Below are 14,418 nucleotides of genomic sequence, written 5' to 3'. Positions count from 1 at the left end.
AGACCTCCCTGCTTGTATCAAACCTGGCCAATTCACTTATCTAGGAATAGAACCACATTCTTTATTCTTTCTGTCTATCTATCATATTGCCAAGGTGCCTATTACTGGTATCTAAGAGCTACATTTTCACACTCTCTGAGGGGTGTGAATCTGTCAACTAGAACAATCGCATACTACATGTAAAGCAGTGCCATGACTCAGTAACTAATTAACGACTATTATATAAAGCTATTATCACTACAAACCATCACCCAATTCAATCTCTCTGTGTCACACACTCACTCTCCATAAACATAAATACCCATTTCTCATTCTCTCTTCCCCCTCATTCTTTTTTCTTGCTCTCTTCCTTGCCCTCTCCCCCTTTCCCCACTTTGTCTTTCCGCAGAGCTTAGTGATCTGCCTGTACTACTGCTAAAACCTGCCTTGCCTTTGCAGTTTAACATGACAGAACTAATCCCATTAGATTTTTACCCTCTTGGCGCTTTTAGAGATAAACAGCAAAAGGCAGGGAACCGGGGCGGAATGCCTTCTGCTGGGGCCTGTGCAGCTCTGGGCAAATTCCTTTGCTGCTGTCTCTAACCAAAATGACCTTACATTAACCCCCAACCTTTAACCCTCAGTGCTATAACCACAACAAACACTTCTTTTCAGCTGTACATGTTGTGCAGTGCCCCAGGCACGTTGGCTTTGCCTTCATTGCTCAACAAGGGGTGTGCTTACTAGGGGGTGACTAATGGGGAGAGGCTCGCCCAATGCAAAATGCTGATGAGGAATGGACAAGTCTCTTCTACCCTGAGGTAGCCAGGCAAGATGTGCATGATACCTCCAAGCAGGGGGCTGACTTTGCCTAGTTATTGTCACTGGTCAGAGTCCTGGTGATGGGTGGTGTAGGATGCCTACAGAACAAGTTACCTTCTCCCACGGCCTGTGCCAGATAGCTCCAGTGACAAACAGCTGCTTAACCAAAGCCCACGTGAGCTGGCACAGCCTGGCTCTGGGTTTTTAATGAGCGCCCGAAGGGGCTTGGTCTGCAGCTTTGCTGGATCCAGTTATGGCAGAAGTCTAGTCCTCTGGTTTGGCCAGACCAGTCCGACTGACTCAGCCCCACAGTTTGTCACAGCTGGAGAAGGGATTTTTTTTCATTTTTGTCAGAGCCAAGTCTGCCATCTAGTGGGTGCTGATTCTAATGCCATTCCGAGTGTGATGTTTGCAGGGTCCAGGTAGGTTCCCATGGAAGAGGACCCCGGCTGGAATCATGCTCGTGGTCAGCAGGACACCTGGATAACTGGGCCCAGTGTGGGACAATAAATCGCAGAGCTGTGTTCCCCGTGGAGATCCCAGGCCCTGGGTCTGAGGAAAGGGATGTGCAGTGACACAGGTGTTGTGGATGTCAGGGTAAGGGTCACCTATGTAGCCCTCTGAAAGTCTGTCCTAACCCCAGATCCTTAATAAAAGGCTTCCACGTGGAGTTCTAGCACAGTGATCCTGAATGACCAGTCACTGAGAGCTCCCAGACCTATTTTGGGAAGGCAGCAACCAGTTGTGGTAACAGAAAAGCTGAGAAACGCTGCTAGTGCTCAGTCACACAGTCTGTTTGCAAAGGCCCAAACCTGTGGGTAGCTTTAATCCTGTGGAATGCTCCTTTCTCTTACTGGTACTGGAAGTGGAAAGAGGGTGATTGTTAGCCTCTGGGGTCTGTGCTGGCTGCTGGAGGGTTTCTGGCTGGAGTTGAAGATGCCGCTTTCACTCACAAAATACCTAGTAGTTATAGAAGCCCTGTCTTTCTGAGACACATGTCCCTTTTCTCCAGGGAGAACTGCAAAAGCCACAGTTCCTAGAGAAAAGTGGTGTAATTGTAATGGGGATGGAGCTGAAATTGTTCTTCATCAGGGGTCCGGCTCTCTGGTGTTTTGTTTCCTGCTTCCATTTGCTATAAGCCATATTTGATGCCTCTCAGACTGTTACAAGACTTACAGATTCTTTTAATCTTTCCTGGAGGGGAGGAGAAGGTGTACAGGAGGGTTTTCTGTGACTCAGAGTGTCAGGGTGGCTTCTTACTCAGATTTGTAACCTATAGGAAGGGTTGTGCCTTTATTTCATGTCACACACCTAGAGGCTCAGATCAGTGTATGTGAACTGTAAATAAATACATCAGCCTTGGGATGGGAGTGAGTCCATCAGGCTCAGTGTCTTTTCAAGCTCTTCTCTTCCTCCAAAGGTCTTGATTTAATAAGCTCAGATCAGAAGCTGATCTCCTCTGGGAGGGGATTACACTCGTATGCCTTTGAGAACTAATTGGTTTATCTAATTCATGCCATTCCCATATGGACATATTCTTCTGACAAGTTTATTAGAGCTTGTCTTTATGTCTGGTGATGATTCTTGTTGAGCAGTGGAAGTATGCTTAGTCTGTGTGCTTGCAGTACATCTTCAGGGACTTAGCCTTGAATCCTGTGTCTCTACTTATCTCTCAAACAAACCTCTGCGTGGTTTAGCAGAACTATTTTTTTCCAGTCAGAAAAAAGCAGTATTGGAATGGCACAGGGGAGGTTAGGAGGGGGATGTGGATCGTGGTTAAGGTGCATTGGGCAGCGCTGAGGCAAAGGGAGCCCAGGGCTGAAAGAGCAGGTGTTGCTGCAAATTGGGTATTTAAGCGCAGGGGGAGGGTGGGGTGGAATAGGTGGGGGGGGCTGTAAGATCGAGAGGCACTGGCAGGGTTGAGTGCAGATGGCTTCAGGACTAAAGTAACAAAGGGAGGCTGCAAGATATGACTTTCTTCTCTGGTGTCTTCCAGTCTGTGTCTGCATGACGCCAGAGCTGGGCTTTAGCAATGCTTTGAGGAGAGGTAGCTTTGCCTAGTAATGAGAACACAGCAGATATCTGGATTCTAGCAGGGAGGTAACCAAGGCAGAATGAGCAAGGGAGCTGCCCACTAGAGAACAGCGCAGAAAAAAGGACTGGACAGAAAAAAAACACAGAGGGGCTAGGGCCCTGCGGAATGACTGAGATCCCCCGGGTCCTACCAGAGCCCCTGCCATAATAGTGGGAGCAGGATAAAAATGTGGGCGCAAGTGGGAATAGCTACTGTGGGAGGGGATGAAAGTGAGACTGGTCCCATGCAGGGCTCTAGCAGGGGGCGCAAATATGCTTTATTAATGTTCTCTGTGCTCTACCGAGTTATGGCCCTGGCTTCTAGTTCTGGCTTTGCCATGTACTTGCAGTGTGACCCTGGGGGAGCCATGACACTTCTTTGCTTCCTGAGCTGTAAAATGACACGTGTAGTGACCCTTGTTTCCAAAACAGTTTTGTTCAAAAGGGACATTTTTCAGAGGTGTCTAACTTAATATCTTACCTCATTGGCTCTTTGTTATCAATCCCAGTGATTTTTCGTGGCAATGGAGATGTCACAGTTCTGCCGTTTGTGAGAAGGGGTGAACGTTTCTGGGGTTTTTTTTTTGAGCGGTGTTAATCCCTTAGAGGCAAATAGGAAACACGTTGTAGGGATACTTGTTCAGTAGTCCAACAGAGAATGATGTCAGGTGGCCAAATTACCCAGCATTGTTGTATTAGGAGCATACACACTGTTGTTTGATGTAAATAAAATAAGTGCTTGATAGATTCTCAGGCTAGAAAGGACCGCATCAGATCAATTAGTCTGATCTCCTGTATAACACAAGCCATAGAATTTCACCTTCCTCCACAGTTACCTCTGTACGGAGCCCAGTAATTTGGGTATAAATTAATCCTCCCCTGCAGGAAGGCATTCAGTCATAGTTGAAGATCTCAGGAGATAGAGAATCTACCAGTTCCCTTGGTAGTTTGTTCTCAATGGTTAGTCAGCCCAAATGAGGTGCCAGCAATCCCCTGGTGCACATGTAGCTGTGGACTGGGTGATCTCCTAGGATCACAGTGGAGTTGCTTGTGTGCTTGAGAAATCCAAGTGGGAAATTAAAGTTAGAAGTAGGATAATAGGGTGTGTATGGACCCCGACTCCTCATACGTATCTGGACTGAAATAAGGGCCCTTGTGTTCTTGATCACACTATTGTACAGGACAGAGTGTTTAACTGCTGCCCAGGAAGTAACTACACTGGGCAGACCACCTGCATTTATTTCATGGGTTTGTCTAGATGGATACTGAACAATACTGTGAGCTTTTTATCATTCTTACGTGCCTCTCGGGGGCAAAGAACTACTTGCTTTATTGATTTGATAATGGAGCACCTTCACATAGCTCTGTATATCTCCGACACAAGTTCGAAGAGCAAAGGATTAAACAGCAGTTAAGCTGCACCGTCCCTGTGAAGAACCATTACCCTCCCGCTCCTCCCCGCCGCCCGGTGCCCATGGATCTAACCCATTTTAAAGCCTCTTCAGAAGTGTTTTTAGTCCCAAGAAATGGGCAAAATGTTCTCCTGATGTGGTATTCCCGGTTCTACAAGGGAATGAAAACTCGCCACTGCACCACCGCCTGATGCCTTTCCCCAAACCTTTGGAGTGGCCCTGGCATAGAATTATAGAATATTTTGCGCTTTACACAATGAATTTGCATCCCTCCTCCCATCCCTTGAGGAAAGTAGCTTTACTCCTGTCTCCCAGACCACTGTGTTAACTAGCTTGGGAGATGGACGCAGCCCACCAAGGAGCCATTCTGCTTTCTTTCCACCTGTGCGAGTCAGCTGTTCATCCCTTCTGTGCTGGGGTCTGGGTTTTTTTGCTTCCAGACCCCTGGGAACTGGCTGTGCCTCAAGGGGTGCTCTGCAGGTGCAGAGATGTAAGCTTGGCTGGGTTTTCTTTGCCATTTATTCCTTAGTCCTGGGCCCTGCCCCGACTGTTGAGCTGGGTGAGCATCTGGTGGGAAAAGAAGAGTGAGGTAGCCCCTGAGATAACTGGGCAGCAGCTCATCAGGGATTTGCAGATGAAGATTAGGACCTTCACCTGGATCTGGAACTCAGCTGTCAGCCAGCTCAGCCTGAGTGCTGCTGTGACATCAGTCAGGCTTGCTTAGGTGCTGGTCACCAGAAGCTGCACGAATCCCGATGTCAAACCCAGGCAGGGGGAGTTGCCACAGCCAGTCTGGAGGGGCCAGTGCATGGATCATTGTTGTGGGGCCTGCACTGGAGAGGAGCTGATTGATCATAGTCATTTTGGCAACATGGAAGTGAGAGGTTACCCATCCCTCCAGGAGCAGTGAGGAGTCAAGCAGGATCCTGAACCAATATCTCTCCTTCATCAACAGTCAGTTGAGAAGTTGGCAGATGAGCCTGTGACATCTCAGTCCTCCCCCAGTGCCTTTGTATTTCCACTACGTAAGAGGCGCAAGGATGAAATCCCTGGAGCAGCCCTATTTGGGGAAAGGGGGAACCCAACACAGGTGTCTGGCCTTTGCATCCTATGGATGAAGGAGCCATCTCCAAGGACTCCATTTATATCTAGTGGGGGGTGGCAGCCTTTCCGTGGTCCAACCACTGTTGAGAATGGGGGCTGCTGCCATACTGTGACTGGCTCAGAGACCCGGGTGGAAAGGCTCCAGTATCATGAAGGTGTCTGAGGGTCGCTTATTTTCCTGCTGCCGCTTTCACAAGGAACTTTAATAAAAACCAAGTGGTGGGACTTTTCCAAGACAATCGTCCAGCCACAGAGAAGGTCTGCGCCATCAGCTGAGTGGTTTTGTGACTTCTGGTCTCAGCAGTTTGAGTTCCCAGCCCTGCTCCCACTGAGAACAGCACCTGAATCGGATTTTCTGCCTTGCATTGGGAAGTTTTCTGTAAAACCTTGTTTTGTCTACAATTCAGGTCTGGGCTCAGGGGGCTGGCTCCCTTGGCACCTTCTTTTCCCTCCCTTGCCTTGCACGCATTAGTGTCTGTCAAGAGTCTGTTGTGGCTAATGATACTGGGGCTCTTCTAGCCCAGCGTGTTGTTATTTCCCACCGCTCTAGGGCCCAGAGCTCCCCATGCAGGTCCCCCTAGCACCCAGTCCTGTAAATCAGGCTTTGACCCAGAAAAGTGTTGAATGTTGGGGTGGCTCTGGGGTAGGTGGGGGGGGGGCAGTTGGGGAGTGGGGGGAGCAAGAGGGGGGGGAGCTCGCAGCTGTGCAGCAAGAGGTCCCCGAAAGTGCAGGTGCTTGAATGAACTCTCTGCAAGGGGGCTCTGCAGCACTCACTAGCGATGCTGTGGGAGGAGATGTCGCCACCTTAGTGCCACAGTGGAGTTGGAGTCTCAACACACCAAAGCACTGTCTGTGCCCAAGAGCAGGCCAGGGTGTGAGCCTTGGGTGTGCACCCAGCAGACCTGGCTGGGTGGGGTGGGGGCGTGAATCCAGCAGGCACTTTCTTTTGCTAGGCTATTCCCGTCTCGCGCTCAGGCCTTTCCCTCGCGTCGCGGCTGCACTGTGTGATAAACACCTGTAGGCTGCCCCTGCCCAGCCACTTTGCACGTCGCCTCCCGAGTGTCACTCCGTTGTGCGTAGGCTGTGGAGACATGGGGCTGGCTGCTTTTGCCGCAGGCTTCATAGAGTCACGCCTGCCAGTGGGTTGTTCAGGCAGTAATTATGGGGCTCTTGGTGGCTCAGGGAAGGCGCTAGAACTAGTCACACGTTGTCAGTGCCCTGTTCTCCTTCCTGCTGGTGCCAGCCTGGCATAATGAGACCTGATGCCTGAGTGGCTCCCCTGGGAGGGGGGCAAGGGCTGCTCAGTGAATTAAAGGTGCCAGGGATTACTTCAGCCCATTAATATCCTGCAGCAGCTGCCTGAAGCCAACCTAAATAATTGTAGCCCCAGGCTCACAATGTGACCTAGAAGGCAAGTGCCACATGAGCGCAAGACGTTGGTTTAGGGGCTGCGTGTGTTTGCTGGACAGGGATAATCCCTATGCAGGCAGGTCTGTCCTGTTGCAGGGTGTGGAGGGTCGTGCCCCTGAGCTGTGGGCCACAGCCCCCCCTCGCCCCCCGCTCCTCTTTTAGGCTAATTGCTTCCGAACAGCTGAGCCCAGAGCCAGGAGGCTGGCAGGTAAACCCCTACTCCATCTCCTCCTCCAGCCACCTGCATGTCTTGGGCATGCTGAGGTCCCCTTGTGCCTGCCAGCAGCGGTTTGGCTTTACCAAGCTTGCTCCTGTGCACCCCTCTGTAGCGTAGTGTGCAGCACTGGGGGGTTGGGGGCGGGGTGGACTGTCATTGGGTTAATCAACTGCAGTGGCAGGATTCCTCAGTGACTGCGCACTGAAGTGTGGCTGAGAGTGAGTCGCACAGGGTCTGCCTATGCTGCATTATCACCCCTCCCACCCAGCTGGGCCTGCACCCACTGACAAGATGGACCAGGGCTCCGGTTAAGGGCTTTTTCCTAGGCTGTAGCTATTCAGGCTCGCAGTGGAGCTGGGGGGCTCTAGGCCCCTGCAAGGTGGGAATGCTGGCGCAAGCTGCAGCTGGAGCTCCAGGAGCCTGAGTCGGCCAGCACAGGCCAGCCGGGGTATCTAGCTACAGTGTAGGCAAGTGGCGGGTGAGTTAGTTCTATTTGCTCATGACACTGGAAATCAGCCATTGAGCAACATGCTGTGCTGGGACCAGTGGGTTAAATGCCACTCGTGCCAGGGGGCAGCCAGCCACTAGGCCTGGGATTCTCCTGGGGGCAAGTGAGCGCTGTGTGAGCGAAGGGCTCTCTAGCTAGGGTGGGCCCCTCGTGTCTGTGCAGTGAGAGGGACGCTAGAGCTGCACTGCAGCCCCCTCCGCAGCTGGGGCTCTGCATTGTGCATGCATGTTACAGGAACATGGTGGGGATGACGGGTGGGCACCTTGTCAGGCTTCATCCTGTGCTGGGACTGAGGGGAGTCTGGCGGTCAGCGGGCGCAGCCGGGGCCAGGAGGCACACAGGCACTGTGAAGGAGACCAGTGCTGCGGGGCGCAGCTGCCGGCGGGAAGCAAGAGGCTCAGGCAGCGCGTGGGGTGACGCAGTATGTGCCGGCTGGGTGCTGCGGACAATCAAAGAGCACTTGTACGGCTAACGAGAAACCAGCAGCGCCTCTCCAGCTCGCTTGTCCTTCGCAGCACAGGACAGGTGGGTGTGGCTCACTCAACCCAACTGGTTGCCTAGTGTCACTCCTGTGCTGACTTGATGCCTGCCCCCCCCACCCCCGGGCATGCGTACGCTGCCGCCAGGACGGCGCTTGTTAGCACAGGCAGGCAGATGTCTTAGCTCGCCTCAAGCGAATATGCTAAAAGTCGTCCAGTGGCCCCACAGCACAGCTGACAGCCCAGGCTAGGCGCTGGCGTGTGATCCTGCCTGAGTGCCCCTGGGCGCACATGTACGTGGGTGGCTGCTCAGCCACAGAGCTATTTTAGTGCACTAGCATGAGTACACAAGTATGTCTGTCTGTGCTGGGAAATGCCTTCCCAGCGGCACTGTAGGGCTGGCACTTGGTGTGACGCGCGCAGCGCTTTGGTCCATTAGTGGGGCTGGCGAGGCTGTGGGAGTACCTGCACGCCAGCCCGTGCTGTACTGCTCCCAGCCTGCCCTGCCGTGGGGGAGAAGCCTGCGTCATCCGGACTTTTACACCTGCATGAGACTCTTTACATGAACATCTCTTTAGGCTTCACTTTAAACACTCTTTCATCCCTGCCCTGCAGCCTCCCCCCCCCCAACCCCCCGCCGGGGAGCCCTCTGGCCCAGAAACTGCATGTGGGCTGCGGTTCCAGGACTCAGCCCTCTGCCTGGCCTCTTACAGCCTCAGCATGCCAAAGGTCAGCATGTCCCTGAGGAGGGGCGGGTGCTCAGCCATTGGGCTGAAGAGTGAATAGTGTTGGAAACACACTGATGTTCAAAGCCTGCTGCGGACGTCAACTCTCCCACTGGGGTTTCTCAGTGTTGCGGGTCACATGCTCATTTCCTGATCCAGGGTCTGCTCTTGTCTCTCTTCCAGGCCTGGCCTTCCAGAAGGAGCCATTTGCTGTTGGAGACCCATGGGAGCTCTCCCCACATCCCAGCACAACCTTTCCCGGGATGCCAGGCCCTGGTACAGCCCGTTATTTTGTTTGGGTCTGTAGTGGGGTCATAAAGGCCCAGTGAGCCTCTTTCTCTTCCCTGCACCTCCCTGAGCACAGGGCCACACGACAGAGGCACAGCTGAGGCAGTGACCCATGTACATGCTCGCCCTTGGAGCTGGCCTAAGGCCGCTGGACTAGTTATTGTGAACGGGGGTTGTACAGTCCCCTGGACTGGCACCTCTCCTGAGGGCTGAAGAGCATCAGGGGCCAGAGGGGAGATGCAGGAGGTTGCTCAGCTGCTGCCCATGTCTGTGTTCACTTCCATGGCTAGTGGGTTGGCCCCTTTCGCCAGCCTTGTATAACCTTGGGCTGAGTGCTAGGGGGACTGTTCAGCAAGAAGGTCAAACATCCTGCAGTCACCAGTCAAGCTCTGGAGATTGGGTAAAACAGCTGCTGAAAATAGTATTGCAGCAGGATAAGGAGCAGAGAACTGAGCCTGCTGCATTGCTTTACCATGAAGAAGCAGCTGCATATTCCAATACCCCCCAAGCCATTCTCCCTCTATTTCCCAAAGGGACCCATGTATCCTACCCCAAGGGGGAGCAGGAGCCCTTTCAGGGTGAGACAGCCAGGCCAGAACAAGAAGCAGGCAGCAGAGGGCAGGATTTCCACAGCAAATCCCTTGAGCATGGGCTGGGAGCTCTGTTAGCTGGTCCCTTCCTTTGGCTTCACTCTTGAGTGCTTCCCTGTGGCGCTTTTTGTATCTCCATAATCTCATGCCGTAATGAAAAGCAAAGCTGAGAGATGCTTTCCAGGCTATTCTGCGTTGGAACACACACTGCTGCCATGCACAGCTCCCTGGGAGAGGGCTGCAGAGGCAGATGGGAATGGTGCAGCACAATGAGGTTTTTTTTTTTCCCAAGCATTAGCTCAAACCAACATTGGCCTGGGAAAAATGCTGAGGTTTAAAGAGACATAACTGCTCAGGCTAAGGACGCACTCACTTAGCCCAGCCGCCCCATTCACTTTCTCACGGTGGCTGATGTTCAGCTCCTGGGAGGCCACAAGAGTCTTTTCTCCAGGTTGCAAGCGAGGGAAGGAGGTCAGATTTCACTCCGTTCCCCTGGATGCAGAATGCAAGAAGGGGGACACTATTAAAAAGAAATGGGACCTGTTCTCCTAGCTACACTCGTACCACCCCAGTAAAGACAATGGAGTGTAAGAGGGAGAAGTGAGCAAAATTTGGCTCTCTCATGAAGTCTGCATCATTTCCCCTCCTCATTGGTATAGCTGTAATAAGAAAGGCCCATGAAGCCCAAGATACTCAGTCTACATTCCTCAGTCCTGATTTACAGCCCGGCTCCTCCTCTCCCCTTATTGTCTCCTCCGCTGGTTCAGCCCTGGGCTGGTCACAAGCACCTCTGCTCATACATCTCAATCCGAGCTAATAGCCGCCTGATATTCCGCCTTGGGCTCTGCTCACACCACTCTGCTGATGAAGCTCCAGTGTTGTAAAAGGTCTCATTCTAAGCTAAAAAGTGTATCATGATGGAGCTAGAGGTATGGGGCGTGTTGATGGCTGAGAGGAAAATTAGGGAGAAAAGGATTTTTTTTTTTTTTTTTTTTTTTGCAAAACCAGAGGCAATATGCAAACTAAAATATGGTAAAAGGCCAAAGAAACTTGGTTAAAGGAGCCCACAACTGCTGAGGCAGGAGAGGGCAGAAGGGAGCCTGTGTGTAATAGTCTTCCTCTCTCTCTTCCTCACTGCAGAGTCCGTGCACAACCCTTCTGCACAGCCCTGGCAGATGAAGATGGCCAACCTTACCTATGACAACTTCACCCATGGCAACCGATCTGAGGTGGCCACGCAGCATCCTTCTAACCACTACAAAACAGTGGAGCTCGTCTTCATTGTCACGGTAACTGGCTCACTCAGTCTGGTCACTGTGGTGGGGAACATCCTGGTCATGCTGTCCATCAAAGTGAACCGCCAGCTCCAGACTGTGAACAACTATTTCCTTTTCAGCCTGGCCTGTGCGGACCTGATCATCGGGGTCTTCTCCATGAACCTCTACACTGGCTATATCATCAAAGGCTATTGGCCACTGGGGGCTGTGGTGTGTGACCTCTGGCTGGCGCTGGACTATGTGGTGAGCAATGCCTCTGTTATGAACTTACTCATCATCAGTTTTGATCGATACTTCTGTGTCACCAAGCCCCTGACTTACCCGGCTCGGAGGACCACCAAGATGGCGGGGTTGATGATTGCAGCAGCTTGGATATTGTCCTTTGTTCTCTGGGCACCCGCCATCTTATTCTGGCAGTTCATTGTTGGGAAGAGGACAGTCCCGGAGCGGGAGTGCTACATCCAGTTCCTATCAAATCCGGCCGTGACCTTTGGCACGGCCATTGCTGCTTTCTACCTTCCGGTGGTCATCATGACTGTGCTGTACATTCACATCTCCTTGGCCAGCAGGAGCAGAGTGAGACGGCACAAGCCAGAGAGCAGGAAGGAGAAGAGCACTAAGGCACTCAACTTCTTTAAGAGCCCCCTGATCAAACAGAACAACAACTCCTCTCCCAAGAGGGCGGTGGAGGTGAAGGAGGAGGTGAGAAATGGTAAAGTGGAGGATCAATCCATAGTGCAGACAGAGGCTGCAGGTCAGCAGGAGGAGAAAGAGACCTCCAATGAATCCAGCACAGTCAGCATCACCCAGACCACAAAAGAGAAGCCAGTAACAGAAATCTTACCAGCCGGGCCGGGGCAGAGTCCTGCCCCCCAACGGGTTAACCCTGCCTCCAAGTGGTCCAAGATTAAAATTGTCACCAAGCAAACTGGTACTGAATGCGTCACAGCCATTGAGATTGTGCCAGTTAAGACAACCACCTCCAACCCCCTATCAAACAGTCGCCCAGCCAATGTTGCCAGGAAGTTTGCCAGCATCGCCAGGAGTCAGGTGCGGAAGAAGCGCCAGATGGCAGCCCGGGAGAAAAAAGTCACCAGAACCATATTTGCCATCCTGCTTGCCTTCATTTTCACATGGACTCCTTACAACGTGATGGTCCTTATTAACACCTTCTGTGAGACCTGTGTACCTGAGACGGTGTGGTCTATTGGGTACTGGCTCTGCTATGTCAACAGCACCATCAACCCAGCCTGCTATGCCCTCTGCAATGCCACTTTCAAGAAAACCTTTAAGCACCTTCTCATGTGCCAGTACAGGAACATTGGCACAGCTAGGTAAGCTGTGCCGAGGGACTGCTTGGCAGGATTGCAGAGACTCATTCCTTTGCCGCCTCTTTTAGGGAGTTTTCTGCTCCCCACGCGCGAGAGATGCAGACTGTTCAGCGCTTCCACACAATGTCCTTCTCCCAGTGCTGAAGGAAACCCAAAGCAGCTGTAAGAGCCAGCTCTTGTAATTGTTCTCAGCTGGGGGTAATCACCTGATGAGCCCTCAGACCTATAGAAAGCAGCTCTTCTTCCTACCAACCCCTGCCTCTGCATTGGAAGAAAACAAGGAAGAGGGATCACCAGAGGGGTGTCCCTATCATTAGGTTCCACCATTACCTCGAACCTCATGTAGCTCTCCCCTCTTGAGATGTTGGCAGAATTGGCAGCTGTGTGCTCTAGGTGAACCTGTGGCGTTTCTAGATGGGTTCCCTGTGGGTTACATTGGTGTGCCATTGTTCCCTGTGAGCTGTGCAATTGGGCAGTTGCTCAGGGGCGAGTCAAATGCCACTCAGCTGATTAGCACAGGGCCCTGCTAGGTTTTGTTTTTGTTTAGTTTCTACTGGTGGGGCACATGGCTTTGTGCAGATGCAAACCATGCTCTGCAGGTGGATGTAAGACCATGGCAGGCACATTGCTGAGTAATGTGTTGCTGTGCAAGGAGACCACCATGTACCTGAAATGCCGTCCTCCACTGAGCATCCTGCTGGCTCTGCAGTGTGTATGGAAAGAAGGCGCCTGACATCATGAGGGGCTCAACAGCACCGTAAACCACATACTGCCCAAGAGCAAATGCCACTTGGTCACACATCAGGTGTTAGCTGATTCCTCTTGGAGTAGCCTGGCCTGGCTGGGAGAGGCTTGTTCAGCTACCCAAACGATCGCCCCGTGTTCCTGAGCCTGCGTGCTTTAGGGGGCTTTACTCAGCCCAAGTGCTGGAGGAGATTCTCACCTCTTCCCGGCTGGGGAGGTGATTTCCCAGCCCAAGCCACGTGCAAATCTTTCCTGGGGCGGGTGGGGGGGGGGGGTCCCTTTCTGAACTCCATCCCCTCGCTATAGCGCCGGACGGCGTGAGACGCTTGTTTCTAGGTGATAAGCATAAAATCAAATGGCACCCTGAAAACCAAAAGCGCGTTTAATACTGCAGAGAAAAAAGAGGGCCCAGCTGGGAGTTATTTCCACAGGCCTGCGGGACTGTGACCTCTGGGAAATGTGTGGGGCAGAGTTTAAAACCACCTTTCTGGGCTGGGGGCTACACTGCTCAGAGGCCAGCGGTGCAGCACATCTGGCAGAAGGGAGCTGCTGACGCTGGGGAGCAACTAGCCAGAAGTGGGGCAGAGGCTGTGGAGTCATTTTGTGTAGCAAGGCGCCCTTAAGGGCACGTGGGCTACAGTATGTGTCTCACGCCCCCCAGCCCCCAAGCAGGTGCAGGAGGGACACTGTGCCTACAGGGCGCTGGCCCCTGGGCAGGGGACAAGATGGCATGACAATGTGGCACAACGGCTATGGGGGCCAGGTGCAGCCAAGGGCCCACGGGTGAGCCGGAGCTGGCCACGGAGTTTTGTTAATGGATGTAATCCTTTTGTCAGTGTTGTCATGGAGTCCTCAGCATGTGGGGTTCAGTGTCATGTGTCGTGTGTACAGGCCAACCCAATTAATGCCGTTGTTCAGCTTCTCCCAAAGCCAAACGCTGTCTGCCCTCTGAGGCACAGTCAGACAGCTGTGTGGGGCACAGGGCCTGTCCTACAGGGGGCTGGGGCAGGTGGGCTCAGGCTGGCTGGGTGGGATTACCATGTGTCCATACAGGTGTGTCACCCAGGGCTATTGTGTAACTTATACAAAGGCTGATTGCTTTGCCCCATGGGGGGCATCAGCCTGACTGCCACTGCCTTTAGGCTGAATTGCATAGTGTTACCTAAAAATGCCTTGCCTTTTTTTTAAGCATAACAACTCCGGTGGAACCCACTTAAATAAAGGAATTGAACTTGAGCCCAAAGGCCTTAAAGGGAGTAATTCATTCTCCAGCAGCTGGTTTCAGCGGCCACAGTCCTCATGGTCCCAGTATGAAGCCAGTGCATAGGATCAGGCCCTTGTGGCAAAGCCTTCCCCATGCTGTCAGTGGAGCATACGAAGGGCTGAACCAGCTACACTAAGTCACAGTCAGTTCTGGCCCCTAGGCAGGAGTGCTGTGGCTGCCTGGCCCGTAAAGCTG

The 14,418-nt window shown here is 52.6% G+C and overlaps 1 protein-coding gene across 2 annotated transcripts in view; it reads left to right on the top strand.

Moving 5' to 3' along the window:
• The window catches only part of CHRM4 (cholinergic receptor muscarinic 4), a 36,578-nt gene extending 24,356 nt beyond the window's left edge, over positions 1–12,222 (top strand). The window contains exons 2-3 of one of the 2 annotated variants that reach the window (XM_074998969.1): positions 8,913–8,951; positions 10,745–12,222. In XM_074998969.1, the coding sequence (XP_074855070.1) occupies positions 8,913–8,951; positions 10,745–12,222 (1,517 nt within the window). Of the gene's footprint in view, positions 1–8,806; positions 8,952–10,744 lie in introns of those variants that run through there. The other variant, XM_074998968.1, reaches the window with a different exon arrangement.
• The last annotated feature ends 2,196 nt before the right edge of the window (positions 12,223–14,418 follow it).

Source organism: Carettochelys insculpta, chromosome 6, assembly GCF_033958435.1.
Source record: "Carettochelys insculpta isolate YL-2023 chromosome 6, ASM3395843v1, whole genome shotgun sequence".
Classification (NCBI taxonomy): domain Eukaryota; kingdom Metazoa; phylum Chordata; order Testudines; family Carettochelyidae; genus Carettochelys; species Carettochelys insculpta.
The sequence above is the reverse complement of the archived record's forward strand: the minus strand, read 5'-3'. Positions and strand labels throughout refer to the sequence as shown.